We start from the raw sequence: 21248 nt of genomic DNA on the forward strand, positions 1-21248 counted from the left end.
GTTTCTGAGGAGCTGGAGTTGGGTGCACTTCCCACAGGTGAAATCAGCAGGGACACTGACGGCGTCCCTCACCTCAAACATTCTGCAAGAGGAACATTGCACTGCCTTCCCTGCCATCCCCTATAGATAGAAAAAAAAAGAAAGAAAGAGCTTACCTGTTATTCACTCTACCCCTTAGGTTAGAGGAGGTGGAAGGGTGGGGGACACTACAAGTGTAGTGTCTAGGGTTTAGGAACTGCCCAACTTAAATACAGGTAAAAATAAAACACTTAACCGGCAACCACTGCGCCCCACACAAGAACAACAATCAGCTATTATGGGCCTGCGCAAACAATTTAAATCTTTACTACTTACCCAGCAGTCGCTCTGTCCTCACTCCGACTGGATTCAGCTGGAAACTCCCAATAGTAAGTTTTTTAAAAATTTACTCCCCTTCTCAGCAGGCACTCACCCAGCAACCACTGCGCCCAGCACGATAACACCTCAGGGAAAAGAAAAACTACTTACCAGTCACCAGCCAATCACTTACTTGCAGGCTGTGACGTCACGGTTCAACTTCTTTCTACTTCTACCTGCCCTTGAGTCTCCCTCTTTATCTTTACTCGGCTGGGATCCTTACAGTGATTTTTTTTTTTGGTTAGAGGAGGAAGTAGGGAGGGAAACACTGAGGAAGTGTTTGGGGTTTAACTGTCACTTGACAACAGCTCCTCCACAAACCACCTTCAAAATACGGTGACCGCAATGCACTGATGCAAATTTTCCCCGCAACAGCCAATCAGCAGCTCCGCTCTACTGCCCTCTGCTGGATGCTTGCCTTCACTTGAACACGGAGGGTGTCTTGCTCAGGCACACGTTGTGGATGCAGTGACCGCAATGCACTGATGCAAAAGCAAGAGTATTGTTGCCCAATGCCCATTACAGATTGGTGCTGATCAGTGCCTATTACAGAATACTGTTGCCAAGTGCCTATTACAGAGTACTGTTGCCCAGTGCCCATTACAGAGTACTGTTGCCAAGTGCCCATTACAGAGTATTGTTGATCAGTGCCTATTGCAGATAGTTGTCCAGTGCCTATTACAGAGTATTGTTGCCCAGTGCCTAATACAGAGTATTGTTGCCAAGTGCCCATTACAGAATAGTGTTGCCCAGTGCCTATTACATAGTACTGTTAACCAGTGCCTATTACATAGTAGTGTTGACCAGTGCCTATTACAGAGTAGTGTTGTCCAGTGCCTATTACAGAGTAGTGTTGTCCAGTGCCTATTATAGAGTAGTGTTGCCCAGTGCCCATTACAGAGTATTGTTGCCAAGTGCCTATTACAGAGTATTGTTGCCAAGTGCCCATTACAGAGTAGTGTTGACCGGTGTCTATTACAGAGTAGTGTTGCCCAGTGCCTATTACAGAGTAGTGTTGACCGGTGTCTATTACAGAGTAGTGTTGACCAGTGTCTATTACAGAGTAGTGTTGACCAGTGTCTATTACAGAGTAGTGTTGCCCAGTGCCCATTAGAGTATTGTTAACCAGTGTCTATTACAGGGTAATGTTAACCAGTGTCTATTACAGAGTAATGTTAACCAGTGTCTATTACAGAGTAGTGTTGACCAGTGTCTATTACAGAGTAGTGTTGCCCAGTGCCTATTACAGAGTAGTGTTGCCCAGTGTCTATTACAGAGTAGTGTTGACCAGTGTCTATTACAGAGTAGTGTTGCCCAGTGCCTATTACAGAGTAGTGTTGACCGGTGTCTATTACAGAGTAGTGTTGACCAGTGTCTATTACAGAGTAGTGTTGACCAGTGTCTATTACAGAGCAGTGTTGCCCAGTGCCTATTACAGAGTAGTGTTGCCCAGTGCCTATTACAGAGTAGTGTTGACCGGTGTCTATTACAGGCACTGTTGTTACCAACTTCAGAAGAAAAAAAATATTTTGTTAAACTTCCTGAAGTCGATTCTGCACGGCAAGGTTCGCCTTTTAAAATTAGGAGTTCCTCAATCATTTGGGCCAATATGTGTCGAGAATGGTTGACATCTTCCAAGGGGGGCCTCGAGTCTGGGATATGCTCTCATTGTGGTCAAGGGAAGCGTTACAAGGCTTCACTTATGAATTTTGATACTGACTTTGAATCCTGGGAGAGTCCCACCCAGGATTGCTGCAAATAAAAAATGGTGCAGCCTCCTTCAAAAGCAAGAGCATAATGCAGGCAGAGGAAATCCTGAGCCAGCGATCCACCCAAAACACAATCGTCAGCTGTTTCCTGTCCTACATACAGCAGAGCCTGCTGGGCACAGATCAGTTTTTGCATTCACCGTCGTACATTCTGATATCCTAGCAAACACCCTAGATGATGAAGTTGGTTATTTTTGCCTCAAAGGATGAACAAAAGGAGTTCCTCCTATTTGCTTCATCATACTGGACCCAAAAATGCCGAAAGTGTTCCCAACATGCAGAATTCCTCAGATGTTAGCTTACTGGCAGTAAAATTATAGCACTCCCCAAAGGTTCACAATATACAGTGTTTCCGGCTTTTCAAAAGAATACATCAGACATCTTTCCTATAATGCTCCACGTCAGCTGCTTTCAAATCGTAAAGTGTAATAACGCACCTGACCGAGGACAATTTTTCAGGCGTCACATCCACTACGGCTGAAGAATTGTTGGCTCAAGGGCCTATATTTTGACACTCAAGTTATCAAAAATAACAGGGCTTTATCATCTTTTGTATACTAATGGCTAACTCATGGATGGTAACTTCTTCACCTTCAGGGCTCTTTGGATCTTGATTATTTGTGCCTAGCTGTCTCTTAGACTACTGGACCAGACCCCAACTTTTGTTAGGTTACTGGGCAAAAACCCCAAACAATTTCTTTATTTTTTAAACTGCGAGGAAAGGATATTTCACCCCAGAAGTGATGACTTTAACTAATAGGTATATTTTATAACAAACTTTTCATTTAAACACAGAATTAACTACATTATCAAATAAATAGCTTTACAATTAACATTTAACCAGTTCATAAATAAAAGAATAAACTTGAATTTACTATCTACACCTGCTATTATTAAGCAACCGAATACAGTTCAAATGCCATTTATAAATAAAGTTAACAAAACAGGTTACTTGCTTAGCTGTGTTGAGACTTTTCGAGAGAGTTCCTTTCAAGAGCAGATCAAGTACACTTACATAGAAACATACATAGAAAATAGAAGCAGGAGGAGGCCATTCGGCCCTTCAAGCCTGCTCTGACATTCATTATGATCATGGCTGATCATCAAGTTCAATACCCTGATCCTGCCTTCCACCCGTATTCCTCGATTCCCTTAGCTCCTTTCGAGCTGTATCTAATTTCTCCTTGAAATTACACAACGTTCTGACCTCAACGACTTTCTGTAGTTACGGATTCCACAGATTCATCACACTCTGGGTGAAGAAGTTTCTCCTCACCTCAGTCCTAAAAGGGTTATCTATTATCATCAAACTATGACCCCTAGTTCTGGACTCCCCCACCATTGGGAACATTCTTTCTGAATCTACCCTGTCTAATCCTGTTATAACTTTATAAATTTCTATGAGATCCCCTCTCACTCTTCTAAACTCCAATGAGTATAATCCTAACCGAATTAGTCTCTCCTCATATGACAGTCCCGCCATCTCAGCAATCAGCCTGGTAAATCTTCACTGCATTCCCTCCATAGCAAGAACATCCTTCCTCAGATAAGGAGACCAAAACTGAAGATGTGGCCTCACCAATGCCCTGCACAATTGCAGCAAATCATCCCTATACTCAAAACCTCTCGCTCTGAAGGCCAACATATCATTTGCCTTCTTTGCTGCCTGCTGTACCTGCACGCTAACTTTCAGCGACTGGTACACAAGGACACCAAGGTTTCCCTGAGTATCCACCTCTCTCAATTTACACCCATTCAAATAATAATATGCCTTCCTATTTTTGCCACCAAACCGGATAACTTCACATTTATCCACATTATACTGCTTCTGCCGTGCATGTGTCTAATCACTCAGCCTGTCTAAATCCCATTGAAGCATCCCTGCATCCTCCTCACAGCTCACCCTCCCACCCAACTTTGTATCATCTGCAAATTTGGAGATCATACATTTCGTTCCTCGTCCAAATCATTAATATATAATGTGCACAGTTGGGCTCCTAGCACAGATCCCTGCGGTACCCCACTAGTCACTGCCTGCCAATTGGAAAAAGACCCACTTATTTCAACTTTTTGCTTTATCTGCGAACCAGATTTCTATCCATCTCATGACACTACCCGCAATCCCATGCAGTTTAACTTTACATATTAATCTGCTATGTGAGACCTTGTTGAAAGTCTAAATAAACCATATCCACAGATTTGTCCTTGTCAACTCTACAAGTTACATCTTCAAAGATTTCTGGTAGATTTGTCAAGAATGATATCCGTTTCATAAATCCATGCTGACTTTGTCTGATTACGCCAAATGCAGAATTTTAAACTGTTCCCAATCCTCAGGTCTATTGCTTTATCTTGCTAATTTGCATTGCCTCTTCTTAAAATCTAATACTGTCGCTAATTTCCCTTATAAACCATGGTTTGGTCACAGTTCCCTTTCTATTCTTGCGCCAAATAGGAATAAACAGCTTTTGGAGTTCACCTATTTGTTCCTTGAATGCTGCCATTGCCTGTCCACTGTCCTTCCTTCCAGTAATGTTTCCCAGTCTGTCACAGCCAGCCCATGCCTCATACTATCATAGTTACCTTTATTGAGGTTCAGGACACTGGTGTCCACTTGGAGTTTAGTGTTCAATTCTGGTCACCACACTACCAGAAGGATGTGGAGGCTTTAGAGAGGGTGCAGAAGAGATTTACCAGGATGTTGCCTGGTATGGAGGGCATTAGCTATGAGGAGCAGTTGAATAAACTCGGTTTGTTCTCACTGGAACGACAGAGGTTGAGGGACGACCTGATAGAGGTCTACAAAATTATGAGGGGCATAGACAGAGTGGATCATCAGAGGTTTTTCCCCAGGCTAGAGGGGTCAATTACTAGGGGTCATAGGTTTAAGGTGCGAGGGGCAAGGTTTAGAGTAGATGTACGAGGCAAGTTTTTTTACACAGAGGGTAGTGGGTGTCTGGAACTCGCTGCCGGAGGAGGTGGTGGAAGCAGGGACAATAGTGACGTTCAAGGGACATCTTGACAAATACATGAATAGGATGGGAATAGAGGGATACGGACCCAGGAAGTGTAGAAGATTGTAGTTCAGTCGGGCAGCATGGTCGGCACGGGCTTGGAGGGCTGAAGGGCCTGTTCCTGTGCTGTACTTTTCTTTGTTCTTTGTTCTAACACCCAGTCTAAGATGTCCTGTTCCCTTCTTGGGTTTGCTTGTCAGACTCAAATCCTATGGTAAAGTACAAAACTACAAACAGACCTGACTCCCTCCCTTAATTAAATCATCTTAATCCCACTAAGTTTCATAACCTGCTTAGCGAGGACTAAATACAACCCCTCATAAATTAAGTACATTACAGGGAATATCAGCAATCATAACAACATCCCTTTAGCCCTTTATCAGTAGTCAAGTAAATGGTTAGAAACAATAATTACCTCACTCTTTTACGGCACCTTAATTACACCTTTGTAGGCATACTTCATGTATTTTAAACCAGGGCTTTTAGTAACATTACTGCAATAAATATGAAATATAATATATAACAATTTCTATATTCATCACAGTCTGATAATCTGGATCTCCCAAAATACTTCAAAACAATATCCAATCAAATGCTGCAGGATTATCTAAAAGTCATCCTCGCGCTGCGTAAAATACATAAAGGGTGTTTGAATAAACACTAGAAAAAATATTAATTGCGGATTGTGATGCTACATATGCTGTAGCTTTCCTGGAAGCAATTCCAGTGCCCAAGGTTTTTAAACCTGTTATTCTCACCCATGACCTCTAGCTTTGATTAAAAACTGATCTGACAATTAGGACATTGAAATTATAAATTACTGCCCCTTGTAGGCATTTAACCAGAACTGTCAGTAACAATTGCCAATCTGGGATGTTGCCGTATACTTGTCTTGTGCAAGACGGCCTGCTTTATTCAGAAAGGTTACAATTCATTATACAGTCGGTCATACTACTTTATATTCTAATTAAACCAGGACCACAATTCCAATATGCGCATAACATATATCAACGCAATTATTCATGAAGGGGAGGCTCACAGTAACACAACTCTAATGAGGGGGTCAGTGGGGGAATGCCAATTAATCTGAGAAATTAATACCAAATTACCACATTTGAAATGGGAAAGCTTATTTGTTTTATACAGCGTGGGGGCGGGGGGGAATAGTAAAGTAACCAATCCCTCGATGCTCTTAACCTTGTCAGATAATTTTCCTAAAGAATCAGGTTTTGACAAGTTAAAAAAAAGTGGCCTCAATCAACCTGAGTATCATCTAACATAAGAACATAAGAACTAGGAGCAGGAGTAGGCCATCTGGCCCCTCGAGCCTGCTCCGCCATTCAATGAGATCATGGCTGATCTTTTGTGGACTCAGCTCCACTTTCCGGCCCGAACACCATAACCCTTAATCCCTTTATTCTTCAAAAAACTATCTATCTTTACCTTAAAAACATGTAATGAAGAAGCCGCAACTGCTTCACTGGGCAAGGAATTCCATAGATTCACAACCCTTTGGGTGAAGAAGTTCCTCCTAAACTCAGTCCTAAATCTACTTCCCCTTATTTTGAGGCTATGTCCCCTAGTTCTGCTTTCACCCGCCAGTGGAAACAACCTGCCCACATCTATCCTATCTATTCCCTTCATAATTTTAAATGTTTCTATAAGATCCCCCCTCATCCTTCTAAATTCCAACGAGTACAGTCCCAGTCTACTCAACCTCTCCTCATAATCCAACCCCTTCAGATCTGGGATTAACCTAGTGAATCTCCTCTGCACACCCTCCAGTGCCAGTATGTCCTTTCTCAAGTAAGGAGACAAAAACTGAACACAATACTCCAGGTGTGGCCTCACTAACACCTTATACAATTGCAACATAACCTCCCTACTCTTAAACTCCATCCCTCTAGCAATGAAGGACAAAATTCCATTTGCCTTCTTAATCACCTGTTGCACCTGTAAACCAACCTTCTGTGACTCATGCACTAGCACACCCAGGTCTCTCTGCACAGCAATCCTGTTTGCTGTTATTCCTACCAAAATGGATAACCTCACATTTGTCAACATTGTATTCCATCTGCCAGACCATAGCCCATTCACTTAACCTATCCAAAAACCTCTGCAGACTTCCAGTATCCTCTGCACTTTTTGCTTTACCACTCATCTTAGTGTCATCTGCAAACTTGGACACATTGCCCTTGGTCCCCAACTCCAAATCATCTATGTAAATTGTGAACAATTGTGGGCCCAACACGGATCCCTGAGTGACACCACTAGCTACTGATTGCCAACCAGAGAAACACCCATTAATCCCCACTCTTTGCTTTCTATTAATTAACCAATCCTCTATCCATGCTACTACTTTACCCTTAATGCCATGCATCTTTGTCTTATGCAGCAACCTTTTGTGTGGCACCTTGTCAAAGGCTTTCTGGAAATCCAGATATACCACATCCATTGGCTCCCCATTATCTACTGCACTGGTAATGTCCTCAAAAAATTCCACTAAATTAGTTAGGCATGACCTGCCCTTTATGAACCCATGCTGCGTCTGCCCAATGGGACAATTTCTATCCAGATGCCTCGCTATTTCTTCCTTGATGATAGATTCCAGCATCTTCCCTACTACCGAAGTTAAGCTCACTGGCCTACAATTTCCTACTCTCTGCCTACCTCCTTTTTTAAACAGTGGTATCACATTTGCTAATTTCCAATCCACCGGGACCACCCCAGAGTCTAGTGAATTTTGGTAAATCATCATTAGTGCATCTGCAATTTCCCTAGCCATCTCTTTTAGCACTCTGGGGTGCATTCCATCAGGGCCAGGAGACTTGTCTATCTTTAGCCCCATTAGCTTGCCCATCACTACCTCCTTAGTAATAACAATCCTCTCAAGGGCCCCACCTGCCATAGCCTCATTTCTATCAGTCGCTGGCATTTTATTTGTGTCTTCCACTGTGAAGACCGACCCAAAAAACCTGTTCAGTTCCTCAGCCATTTCCTCATCTCCCATTATTAAAACTCCCTTCTCATCCTCTCTAAAGGACCAATATTTACCTTAGCCACTCTTTTTTGTTTTATATATTTGTAAAAACTTTTACTGCCGGTTTTTATATTCTGAGCAAGTTTACTCTCATACTCTATCTTACTCTTCTTTATAGCTTTTTTAGTAGCTTTCTGTTGCCCCCTAAAGATTTCCCAGTCCTCTAGTCTCCCAGCAATCTTTGCCACTTTATATGCTTTTTCCTGGGTGGTGGGGATAGCATTCTAAAACTATGTTCATGATTGAAAAAAATGTTAGGTGGAATTGTCCATTCCAGAGACTAGGTGCAGTGGCACATAGCGGAGTCAGCACTGTGCCACGCGGCAGGACTTTGTGCCCTAACTTCCGCTTTTCAGCTGATTTATTAAATTCTGACAGATGCTGGAATAAAAGTCGAAAGCTTGCAGGACTTCTTCGTAAGAAGTTGAAGACTCACCAATCCCCTACCATGCTTTCAGGTCCTTCGCGAGAGACCCAATTGTAAAATAGTGTACTGATCTGGTCTTTCTGATCTTTTTGTGCAATCACGAAGGTGTTCTGTACCTCGTGAACCTTTTTCTTCAGTTGTCCTAATTCTGGGCCTGCTGTGATTTTCTGCAATCTGAAATGGTTTGGAGATTGTAATGTGGTTTGCATGCTTCTGCTAATCCCTGAAATTGTTCCTGAGTCTGTGCTACTGCATGCTGCCTCTGGCCTGTGATCAGTGCTGCCTGCTCTCCGAGTCTGTGCCTCCACTTCCATCGGTTACCCCATTGACATCTTTCACCTTGGTGAGTCTTTGCTTTGTCCTTCCTTCGAAGATCTCTTTTCTTGCCAGCCCTGTAGTTTCTTGTTTAAGGTTTGCTGGATCTTTAACTCACTATCACCATGTTTTGTTGTGTTTTGGTGTTTAAGATTGGGGTTTTGGGGATTGTCTGTTCTCCTGAAGTATGCTGCTCAAATCTGTAGTTTCTCAAAACCATTACTCTTTATTTGCAGAAATGTTTGGGACGTCTACATAAAGTTGGAGCTTCCCCTCCTTCCAAATCCCTCTTACTTCTCCATCATGTAATCTGACATCATTATTATATCAGCATCATGTATGTTCTGATGTTAACCTTTTACTTGACAACTCCACCCTTTGGCCATTTTCAGTTGGACACTCTGGGAAAATCACTGAGTAACTGTTTCCCATACAGTGCCTGCCGGCGTGTGATGAACATTTGACCCTGAAGTTGGAATTCAAAGGTCTGCAGGTAAAGTCAATTCCAAGCTTTTTTGTTACCATCGCAGAGTCAATGAAAATCAGCAATTCTTTTAGTTAAATAAGCCTTTCTTGCTCCATATGTAAGGCAGAGCTATGACATAAAGCCCCTTTTATATAACAGCTCCATTTGAAACACGCCTGGGATTCATCTCTCAATGTGAAGAACTTCACATAAATATCATAAAAATGAAATCCTCCCACACCATCTCAGTATAGTATGTTTCTTATTGTTCATCCAGCCTTAACATTGCAGCAAGAAGAAAAATACCTGCCAGTGGGTAGATGCATTAACAGCACATTAACAATGGCAATTGTTAGGACACAATTTTTGTAACATTCTTCCATTATTCTATCAGTTAACTTTTCATGCATTATTCTTGCCTGAAGTGAGTCCTCCCAGTTCTCTTTCCAAAACAAGGTGGACAGTTCTCCAAACTTCCCCTGCCTCAGATCCATCTTTAAAAAATCACCTTCCCAATCTGCCCTTCTGCTATTCCATTTCCAGATATGAAACGATTATTTAACTCTTCTCACTCAATGTTACCACAGTACAGCTCAACCGTTACTAATCAAAAATGCCAATCACTGAATCCCTCCCCACCATCAACATCCTGGGGTTACCACAGACCAGAAACCTAACTGTAACTTAACTGTGGCTACAAGGTCAGAGACTGGGAATTCTGTGGTTTAGTAACTCACCTGCTGACTCCCCAAAGCCTGTCCGCCATCTAAAAGGCACAAATCAGGAGTGTGATGAAACACTCTACACTTGCCTGGCTGGATGAGTGCAGCTCCAATGACACTTAAGAAATTCACACTATCCAGGATAAAGTAGCCAGCTTGATCGGCACCCCATCCACCACCTTAATAGTCTCTCCCTCCACAATTGGTGCACAGTACCATTTAAAAGATGTACTGCAACAACTTGTCAAAGCTCCTGTGACAGCTTCCAAACCCAACAAAAGTGGGAGGCTCAAGCAAGTTCCCCTTCAAGCCACCCTCATCCTGACATGGAAATTTATTGTCATTCATTCATTCATTCTGGAACTCCCTCCCTGTACAGTGTCCCTACATCACAAAACTGCAGCGGTTCAAGGAGGTAGCTCAACACCACTTTCTCAATGGAGTTAGGCTTTGGGCAATAAATGCTGACCTATCCAGTGATGCCAACATCTAATAACCACATATAGAAAAAAATATCCATTTTTATACTCTTGACTGAAGGCCACAGTTGAGTTCAAAACTATTTCAAGGATGATCATGCTTTTTGTACCAAGGTATGAGGTACTATAAAGAACTAATTAGGCAGATTAACAAATAAAACTCAAATATCTTTCTTACAGGTACCCCGAAAGGTCCTGGAGAGGTACCATCAACGCTGTCTGAGACGGATTCAACGGATCATATGGGAGGACAGGTGTACGAACGTCAGTGTCCTTGAAGGAGCCAAGAGCACGGGGGGTTGGGGGGGGGGGGGGGGGGGGGGCACGGTAGCATAGTGGTTAGCACAGTTGTTTCACAGCTCCAGAGTCCGAGGTTCAATTCCTGGCTTGGGTCACTGTCTGTGTGGAGTGTGCACTTTCTCCCAGTGTCTACGTGGGTTTCCTCCGGGTGCTCCAGTTTCCTCCCACAGTCCAAAAATGCGTAGGTTATGTGGATTGGCCATGCTAAATTGCCCTTAGTGACCAAAAAGATTGGGTTGGGTTGGGTGGGGTTACTGGGTTACAGGGATAGGGTGGGGGTGTGGGCTTAGGTAGAGTGCTCTTTCCAAGAGCCGGTGCAGACTCGATGGGCCGAATAGCCTCCTTCTGCACTATAAATTCTATGATAACTATGATGATCATCTAAATTTGCTGCGCCGGCCATGTGCTTAGGATGTCAGAGTCCCGACTTCCAAAGCAAATCCTCTTTGCCCAGCTGAAGGGGCTGGTTTAGCACAGGGCTAAAAAGCTGGCTTTTAAAGCACACCAAGGCAGGCCAGCAGCGTGGTTCAATTCTCATACCAGCCTCCCTGAACAGGCGCCGGAATGTGGCAGTAACTTCATTTGAAGCCTACTTGTGACACTAAGCGACTTTTATTTCATTTCATTTTCAAGGGCGGATCCCAAACAAGATGAAGACAAAGCAAACGCTTTGAAGATACCCTGAGGGCTTATCTAAAAAAAAGACAACACTTTCTCAATGCCAGGGAGACCCATGCTCAGGAGAGACCTACTTGGAGGAACCTCCTGACTGAAAGGATACAATTCTTCGAGGATACTCGGCAGTAAAAGGGGTGGAAAATGAACCTGAGAAAGGAATAGACATGGCTTAATGTCCAAGGACCGATCCCACCTTCTAGAAGATGCAGTTCTTAGGATCGGGCTCATCAGCTACGCAAAAACCCATGGACATTGGCGGACAATTGTACTCGTTCATGAGTGATCGCTGACAAAGAACCCCTTCCCATTGTTCCTTCTGGAGAGAAAGAGAGAAAAAGAGAGAGAGAAAAATAAAGAGAGAGAGAAAAAGAGAGAGAGAGAAAAAGAGAGAGAGAGAAAAAGAGAGAGAGAGAGAAAAACCCTTTCAGGCACAGCCTGCACATCCTTCTATCTTTGTTAGAAAATCCTTTAGCCAAAATGTCTGGCTACAGACCTGGCTCCTCCAATTACTTACACTATCCCACTCAGTTCCGACAAGGTTCTCACCCAGAGCACGCAGGAACATGCCAACTCTTCATTTAACTTAATTTCAATATCATTAATAATAATAATAATAATAATAATCTTTATTAGTGTCACACGTAGGTTTACATTAACACTGCAATTAAGTTACTATGAAAATCCCCTAGTCGCCACATTCCGCGCCTGTTCGGGTACACAGAGGGAGAAATCAGAATGTCTAATTCACCTAACAGCACGTCTTTCGGACTTGTGGGAGGAAACCGCAGAACCCGAAGAAAACCCACGGGTAGAACGTGCAGACAGCGACCCAAGCCGGGAATTAAACCTGGTGTCCTGGTGCTGTGAAGCGACTGTGCTAACCACTGTGCTACCATGCCACCCAGGAAGCCCAATTCACCAGCCTCCTAGTATGCACCACCCATCAGCCAGGAGTCCCGCTGGCATGAATTGGTGCAGGACCTGATGAGCAGGGACCTGGCGTCTTGCATTCTAAGGGGAGGGGCAAGAGGACGAGTACTCTCTCTACACTTGCCTCCAGGGTGCTGAGTGGGTCCTTCAGGGGAGTTGTGGGTGGGGGGTGGGGGGGGGGGGGGGGGGGGGGGAAGCTACGGCTGGTCTGGAGGGGCTCAAGCCGGGGGATCTTTCCCGGGGCTGTGTGGCAGCATTTCCGTCTGTTGCTTTGAAAGCCACTGAACTGTATTTCAGCATGTAACATTCTGCTTTAAAGTCTTTCCTCTGATACATTGGAACCTTTTGATGTCTCTCCTGACATGCCAAGTTCAAAGATCTGTCAGAAGGTGAAAGCCTTCACTTTATAATGTTTTGGAAGCTTTTGAAGTACTTTTTTACAGTTAATTTTGTTCCCCTTTAACTTTTTCAAGTCTCTGGGCATGTTTAGGGGTCTAAAAGCTTTGGGCTGTATTGTTTAAATTCAATTTCACCGACAATTGTCTTTTACATGCCTCTTGATTGATAGGTCCAGGCATTTTCAAAGGTGGGAAACCATTGTTTGTTTTTATAGCTCTGCAAGGGTCGATTAACTCTGAAGTGCTTCCTTTGTCGAGCAGGTGTTCTTTCTAACTCCCGCACCTCGTCTTTCTAGGAAGCTCTAGGAATAGCCTCTTTAAATCAACAGTGGTTAGAAACAGCACCTGCTCAAAAGAAAAAGCACTTCAGAGTTAATGGACCCCTGCAGAGCTTTAAAAACAAACAATGGCAATCGCTCCTTTGAGGCGGCCTGAAAAGAGGGGGGGGGGGGGGGATCTGCCGAGCCCATAACATGATGTCACTCACTTATGGGTGTGTATGGGGGGGGGGGGGGGGGGGGGGGGGGGTGCCTGTCAGCGATTTGGGGAGGGGGGATCAGTGGCTGCAAGATTATTCAGAGGTGGAGGCGGGATCTGTCAGCAAGTTCAGGCCCCTACCGCTCAAGTCCACTGAAATATCCAACCCTGTCAAAAAAAGTTTCTAGGTGCCGCTGATCGACACCTGAGCAGTGCTCACAGTGTCAGCAGGAAATACGCCCATTTTCACACTGGCAGGAGCACTTTGAATCGACATTGGAGATTCGCACCAATGTGTCTATACATATTTTGTTCTAATTTTCATAAATATTATTATTTCAGCCTCATTACAGAATTTAAATTAAAAGTCAGACACAATTTGAAATCTATCTAGAGGTGGATGAAAATTCTCATGATTGGCTTACTCTTGTTCCAATCAGCACTTTGCGCCTGTTCCGCCATTCAGTGATATTCTGGCGGATCTCTGCCTCAACGCCACTCATTTATATCATTGATGTTTGTGGAACATTTCCCAGAAACTGTTTATGGAGATGCTGGTGTAGTGATTAGTGATCCCAGGCTAATGTTGCCGGGACATGGGTTCAGAAGTACCATGAAAGCTGCTGAAATTTAAATTCAATTTGATAAACCTAGAATTCTAAATCTGGTATCAGTGACAGTGATCGTGAAACTATTCTCGATTGTTGTCAAACCCCATCTGGTTCACAAATGCCCCTTTAAAGAAGGAAAGCTGCCACCCTGGCCCACATTGATCAGTGCAGACTCGATGGGCCGAAGGGCCTTTTCAGTGCTGTATGACTCTATTTAGGATTTTCTTTTTCCTGCAGTATTACTGATTTATTTTTAGTTTATTTTATGTTTCCTGAAGCCAGTGATATCTGGTAGATTTGGCAGGCAGGGGTACATGGGGCAGTTGCAGCAGACATAAGAACATAAGAACTAGGAGCAGGAGTAGGCCATTTGGCCCCTCGAGCCTGCTCCGCCATTCAATGAGATCATGGCTGATCTTTTGTGGACTCAGCTCCACTTTCCGGCCCGAACACCATAACCCTTAATCCCTTTATTCTTCAAAAAGCTATCTATCTTTACCTTAAAAACATTTAATGAAGGAGCCTCAACTGCTTCACTGGGCAAGGAATTCCATAGATTCACAACCTTTTGGGTGAAGAAGTTCCTCCTAAACTCAGTCCTAAATCTACTTCCCCTTATTTTGAGGCTATGTCCCCTAGTTCTGCTTTCACCCGCCAGTGGAAACAACCTGCCCGCATCTATCCTATCTATTCCCTTCATAATTTTAACATGGCAATAGATAATTATATGTTTGGGCTCGGAATGGGAACAACAGGCTGTAATTAGTTTTAGGTCTGGAGCTTGTAAAAACAGAAAAGGCTGAATAAACTTAGCAGGTCTGGAAACATCTGTGGAGAGAAACAGAGTTCTGTCAAAGGATGACTTAGATCCAAAACGTAAATTCTGTTTCTCTCCACAGACGTTGGCAGACCTGCTAAGATTTCTGTTCAGCATTTTTTGTTTTAATTTCAGATTTCCAGCATCCCTAGCGCGGCATGGTGGAGCAGTGGTCAGTACTGCTGCCTCATGGCATCGGGGACCCGTGTTCGATCCCAGTCCGAGGTCACTGTCTGTGTGGAGTTTGCACGTTCTCCCCGTGTCTTTGGGGTCTCACCACCACAACCCAAATATGTGCAGGTTAGGTGGATTGACCACACTAAATTGGCTCTTAATTGGAAAAAAATAATTGAGTACTCTAAATTCATTATTTTTTATTTCCAGTATCCACAGTATTTTGCTTTTTTTCTGGTTAATGTTGGGCCAGTTCTGGATATTGGGTGTATAATCTGGGACCTAGGCATCGAATAGACTGAGCATTACAGACTGGAAGAGGTAAAGATGATAATTTCTAATTTAATTTGAAGAATAAAGGGATTAAGGGTTATGGTGTTTAGGCCGGAAAGTGGAGCTGAGTCCACAAAAGATCAGCCATGATCTCATTGAATGGCGGAGCAAGCTCGAGGGGCCAGATGGCCTACTCCTGCTCCTAGTTCTTATGTTATATAGTGAGTTGCGTGGAGAACAAACATGGCAATTCAAAAAGGATTTGCTGCAAAAAGTTGGATAATTTGTTTGCTGACAATTTTGCGACTATAAGTTAAGTCGGAACACAAACACGGACCATCCAACTCAACCAGACCATGCTAATGTTCACCCACCACGTAAGAAAATAGCTCCAAACACAATTGCCCACTCTGTACCCATAGTCGTTTGACCCTTTTCGTTCTATCTCCCTAACCAAACAACTCTTGAATATTGCTTCAAACACCAACTGTAGAATGTAATTCCACTGCCTCATAACCCTGGGTAAACAAGTTTATCTTGCCCTCTGGTTGCTCTCTAATCAATGTCAAACATAAAACAGCTCTTGCATCGAGACTTCCCATGTCCAACACCAACACCTGCCAGCCACAAAGCAAAGCAACACACATGTGCACGAAAGCAAAACTACAATAATAGCAATGAATATAAGTTTCAAAATTAAACACCTTTCAATAATCTTGATACAAGTTTCCGGGCTCAGGAAAATCCAACCCGCGCACGTTCATGGTTCATTAACTTCCCACTGCCCCATGTTTGATTTCACACACCATTTGGGTCTTTAACATCAGGGTCAAATCAAAGAACAGTTTGTGAGCCGTGCTGTGGGGCATAAAGAGTGTGGGTGTGGAGGCAAGCAGTTAGAAGGTTCCCCAAAACAGTCTCCCAGCTCGCAATAATGTTTAATGGCCCCCTGAAGGCGAGCCCATACCCTCTTAGATCTCCCTTGTTATCCCAAAGCCCCCATGTAACCACCATGTCACCTCAGATCACCCCATGGCAGCTGGCCCGGGGGGGGGGGGGGGGGGGGGGGGGGGGGGGGGGGGGGCTGGCCCGGGGGGGGGGGGGGGGCTGGCCCGGGGGGGGGGGGGGGCTGGCCCGGGGGGGGGGGGGAGGGGGGGGGGGGCCCGGGGGGGGGGGGGGAGGGGGCTGGCCCGGGGGGGGGGGGGGGGGGGGGCTGGCCGGGGGGGGGGGGGCTGGCCCGGGGGGGGGGGGGGCTGGCCCGGGGGGGGGGGGGCTGGCCCGGGGGAGGGGGCTGGCCCGGGGGGGGGGAGGGGGCTGGCCCGGGGGGGGGGAGGGGGCTGGCCCGGGGGGGGGGAGGGGGCTGGCCCGGGGGGGGGGAGGGGGCTGGCCCGGGGGGGGGAGGGGGCTGGCCCGGGGGGGGGGGGCTGGCCCGGGGGGGGGCTGGCCCGGGGGGGGGGGAGGGGAGGGGGCTGGCCCGAGGGGGGGGGGGGGGGGAGGAGAGGGGGCTGGCCCGGGGGGGGGGGGGGGGGAGGGGACGGGGGCTGGCCCGGGGGGGGAGGGGGGGGGGGGGGGAGGGGAGGGGGCTGGCCCGGGGGGGGAGGGGAGAGGGCTGGCCCGGGGGGGGCTGGCCCGGGGGAGGGGGCTGGCCCGGGGGGGGGGGGAGGGGGCTGGCCCGGGGGGGGGGGGGGGGCTGGCCGGGGGGGGGGGGAGGGCTGGCCCGGGGGGGGGCTGGCCGGGGGGGGGGGGGGGGAGGGGGCTGGCCGGGGGGGGGGGGGGGGAGGGGGGGGGCTGGCCCAGGGGGAGGGGCTGGCCCGGGGTGGGGGGGGGGGGGCTGGCCCGGGGGGGGGGGCTGGCCGGGGTGGGGGGGAGGGGGCTGGCCCGGGGGGGGGGGGGAGGGGGCTGGCCCGGGGGGGGGGAGGGGGCGGGCCCGGGGGGGGGGGGGGGAGGAGGGGGCTGGCCCGGGGGGGGGGGAGGGGGGGGGGGAGGAGGGGGCTGGCCCGGGGGGGGGGAGGAGGGGGCTGGCCCGGGGGGGGGGAGGAGGGGGCTGGCCCGGGGGGGGGAGGAGGGGGCTGGCCCGGGGGGGGAGGAGGGGGCTGGCCCGGGGGGGGGGGGGGGGGGGGCTGGCCCGGGGGGGGGGGGGGGGGAGGAGGGGCACACAGAGAGTCAGGCCGCGTTTTCCGGGATCGCTGGGTTATCCCAGTTTTCTGCTCCTATTGCGCTAGGGTTTCCGCGATTCCTGGGTTTTCCGCTTCTATCCCGCAGGGAATCCCGGGCTTTCCGCCCCATCACATTGGGCTTTCCGGGTTTTCCACTCCTGCCCTGCTGGGTTCCCGGTATTCCCGGTATGCCGCTCCAGCCCCGCTGGGATTCCCGGTATGCCGCTCCAGCCCCGCTGGGATTCCCGGTATTCCCGCTCCCACCTGCACAAATCTCCTCCCACAAGCTCCTCTGCACCTTCTTGCCGATCAGCTTGGCCATGGTTGCTAAGAGACGGAACCGGAAGCGGCGCTAGGGGTGAAAGAGCGAGGGTTTCACTTCCGGCCGGGCCTGGACCGAGCGGGAGAAGCCTGATCCTTCCCCAGACTCCGGCACACAGGTGAGAGCAGCGGCGGCGGGGAGCGAGCGCGGTCCCCAAGGGAAATAAACCCCAGCGACACCGCATTGGGAGAACCTGCAGCTCAGAATGACCGGGAAGGAGCCGCAAGTGGTTAAAGATTAAAGTTTATAAACCTCAGAACCCACCCTCTGTGACAGCAGCGCTCCCTCAGTACTGACCCTCTGACAGTGCAGCGCTCCCTCAGTACTGACCTCTGACAGTGCGGCACTCCCTCAGTACTGACCCTCTGACAGTGCGGCACTCCCTCAGTACTGACCCTCTGACAGTGCAGCACTCCCTCAGTGCTGACCCTCTGACAGTGCAGCGCTCCCTCAGTACTGACCCTCCCACAGTGTGGCACTCCCTCAGTACTGACCCTCTGACAGTGCAGCACTCCCTCAGTACTGATCCTCTGACAGTGCAGCACTCCCTCAGTACTGACCCTCTGACAGTGCGGCACTCCCTCAGTACTGACCCTCTGACAGTGCGGCACTCCCTCAGTACTGACCCCTCTGACAGTGCGGCACTCCCTCAGTACTGACCCTCTGACAGTGCGGCACTCCCTCAGTACTGACCCTCTGACAGTGCAGCACTCCCTCAGTACTGACCCTCTGACAGTGCAGCACTCCCTCAGTACTGACCCTCTGACAGTGCGGCACTCCCTCAGTACTGACCCTCTGACAGTGCAGCACTCCCTCAGTACTGACCCTCTGACAGTGCAGCACTCCCTCAGTACTGACCCTCTGGCAGTGCGGCACTCCCTCTGTACTGACCCTCTGACAGTGCGGCACTTCCCTCAGTACTGAACCTCTGACAGAGCGGCACTCCCTCAGTACTGGCCCTCTGACAGTGCGGCACTCCCTCAGTACTGACCCTCTGACAGTGCGGCACTCCCTCAGTACTGACCCTCTGACAGTGCAGCACTCCCTCAGTACTGACCCTCTGACAGTGCGGCACTCCCTCAGTACTGACCCTCTGACAGTGCAGCACTCCCTCAGTACTGACCCTCTGACAGTGCAGCACTCCCTCAGTACTGACCCTCTGACAGTGCGGCACTCCCTCAGTACTGACCCTCTGACAGTGCGGCACTCCCTCAGTACTGACCCTCTGACAGTGCGGTGCACTCCCTCAGTACTGACCCTCTGACAGTGCGGCACTCCCTCAGTACTGACCCTCTGACAGTGCGGCACTCCCTCAGTACTGACCCTCTGACAGTGCGGCACTCCCTCAGTACTGACCCTCTGACAGTGCGGCATCTCCCTCAGTACTGACCCTCTGACAGTGCAGCACTCCCTCAGTACTGACCCTCTGACAGTGCGGCACTCCCTCAGTACTGACGCTCTGACAGTGCGGCACTCCCTCAGTACTGACCCTCTGACAGTGCAGCACTCCCTCAGTACTGACCCTCTGACAGTGCGGCATTCCCTCAGTACTGACCCTCTGACAGTGCGGCACTCCCTCAGTACTGACCCTCTGACAGTGCGGCACTCCCTCAGTACTGACCCTCTGACAGTGCGGCACTCCCTCAGTACTGACCCTCTGACAGTGCGGCATTCCCTCAGTACTGACCCTCTGACAGTGCGGCACTCCCTCAAGTACTGACCCTCTGACAGTGCGGCACTTCCCTCAGTACTGACCCTCTGACAGTGCGGCACTCCCTCAGTACTGACCCTCTGACAGTGCGGCACTCCCTCAGTACTGACCCTCTGACAGTGCAGCACTCCCTCAGTACTGACCCTCTGACAGTGCGGCACTCCCTCAGTACTGACCCTCTGACAGTGCAGCACTCCCTCAGTACTGACCCTCTGACAGTGCGGCACTCCCTCAGTACCGACCCTCTGACAGTGCGGCACTCCCTCAGTACTGACCCTCTGACAGTGCGGCACTCCCTCAGTACTGACCCTCTGACAGTGCGGCACTCCCTCAGTACTGACCCTCTGACAGTGCGGCACTCCCTCAGTACTGACCCTCTGACAGTGCGGCACTCCCTCAGTACTGACCCTCTGACAGTGCCGCACTCCCTCAGTACTGACCCTCTGACAGTGCCGCACTCCCTCAGTACTGACCCTCTGACAGTGCCGCACTCCCTCAGTACTGACCCTCTGACAGTGCCGCACTCCCTCAATACTGACCCTCTGACAGTGCGGCACTCCCTCAGTACTGACCCTCTGACAGTGCGGCACTTCCTCAGTACTGACCCTCTGACAGTGCGGCACTCCCTCAGTACTGACCCTCTGACAGTGCGGCACTCCCTCAGTACTGACCCTCTGACAGTGCAGCACTCCCTCAGTACTGTAGCCGACTGTTTGATTTATTGTGCTCGGATCCTGGAGTGAGACTTTCTGATTCTGAGGTGGGAGTTTTTAAAAATTCATTGACGGGGATGTGGGCATCACTGGTTTAGCCAGCATTTATCGCCCTTCCCTAGTTGCTCTTCAGAAGGTGGTGGTGGGGTGAGTTGGCTCCTTGAACTGTTGCAGTCCTTGAGGTGTAGGTAAACCTACAATGCTGTTAGGGAGGGAGTTCCAGGATGTTGCCCCATTGACAGTGAAGGAATGGTGATATATTTCCAAGTCAGCGTAGTGAGTGACTTGGAGGGGAACCTCCAGGTGGTGGGGCTCCCAGGTATCTGCTCCTCATGTCCTAGATGTTAGAGGTCATGGATTTGAAAGGTGCTGTCTCAGGAGTCTTATGGAGTTACTGCAGTGCAGTTTGTAGATGGTACACACAGCTGCCACTGTTCGTCGTGGATGAGGGTTTGAATGTTGAGGAAGGGGGAAACAATCAAGTGGGTTGATTGTCCTGCATGGTGTTGAGCTTCTTCAGAGTTGGTGCTTCACTCATCCAGGCAAGTGGTGAGTATACCATTTCACTCATGACTTGTGCCTTGTAGATGGCGGACAAGCTTTGGGGGTCAGGAGGTGAGTTACTTGCTGTAGGATTTCTAGCCTTTGACCTGCCCTGGTAGCCACAGTATTAATGTGGCTAGTCCAGTCCAGTTTCTGATCAATGGTAACGCCCCAGGATGTTTCTAGGTGCTGCCAACTGAGCTGTAGCTGACATCTGAATGGTAATGGTGTGGAATGTTGAAGTTTCTTGGAAATTTAAAGCCTTTGATCATGATACTAAGACACAGTTAATACATGTAAGAATGCATCAGTTAATATAAATCTAAAATGTGTGTAATACTCCTAAAGTTTGTTGATAAACATGAAAATAATCTTACCGTATCATCTCACTGCTCCCTGCTATCCGGCTGGTTTTAAATAATACTCGTCAGTTTCTATTTTGGGCAAACAATTATCTAAGGAACAACATGACTGTGGAACAACAATTGTGTTGTTTATCATCATTTGTGACATTCTG

The 21248-nt window shown here is 48.2% G+C and overlaps 2 protein-coding genes across 2 annotated transcripts in view; one reads left to right on the top strand and one right to left on the bottom strand.

Moving 5' to 3' along the window:
• iqck (IQ motif containing K) overlaps window positions 1–17844 on the bottom strand; it is a 132035-nt gene extending 114191 nt beyond the window's left edge. The window contains exon 1 of the mRNA XM_038819251.1: window positions 17707–17844. Within this exon, the coding sequence (XP_038675179.1) occupies window positions 17707–17764 (58 nt within the window). The 5' untranslated portion in view covers window positions 17765–17844. The remainder of the gene's footprint in view (window positions 1–17706) is intronic.
• LOC119977980 (lysine-rich nucleolar protein 1-like) overlaps window positions 17762–21248 on the top strand; it is a 44523-nt gene continuing 41036 nt past the window's right edge. The window contains exon 1 of the mRNA XM_038819249.1: window positions 17762–17882. The gene's annotated coding sequence lies outside the window, so the exon portion shown is untranslated. The remainder of the gene's footprint in view (window positions 17883–21248) is intronic.

This window comes from Scyliorhinus canicula, chromosome 15 (genome assembly GCF_902713615.1).
Source record: "Scyliorhinus canicula chromosome 15, sScyCan1.1, whole genome shotgun sequence".
Lineage (NCBI taxonomy): Eukaryota > Metazoa > Chordata > Chondrichthyes > Carcharhiniformes > Scyliorhinidae > Scyliorhinus > Scyliorhinus canicula.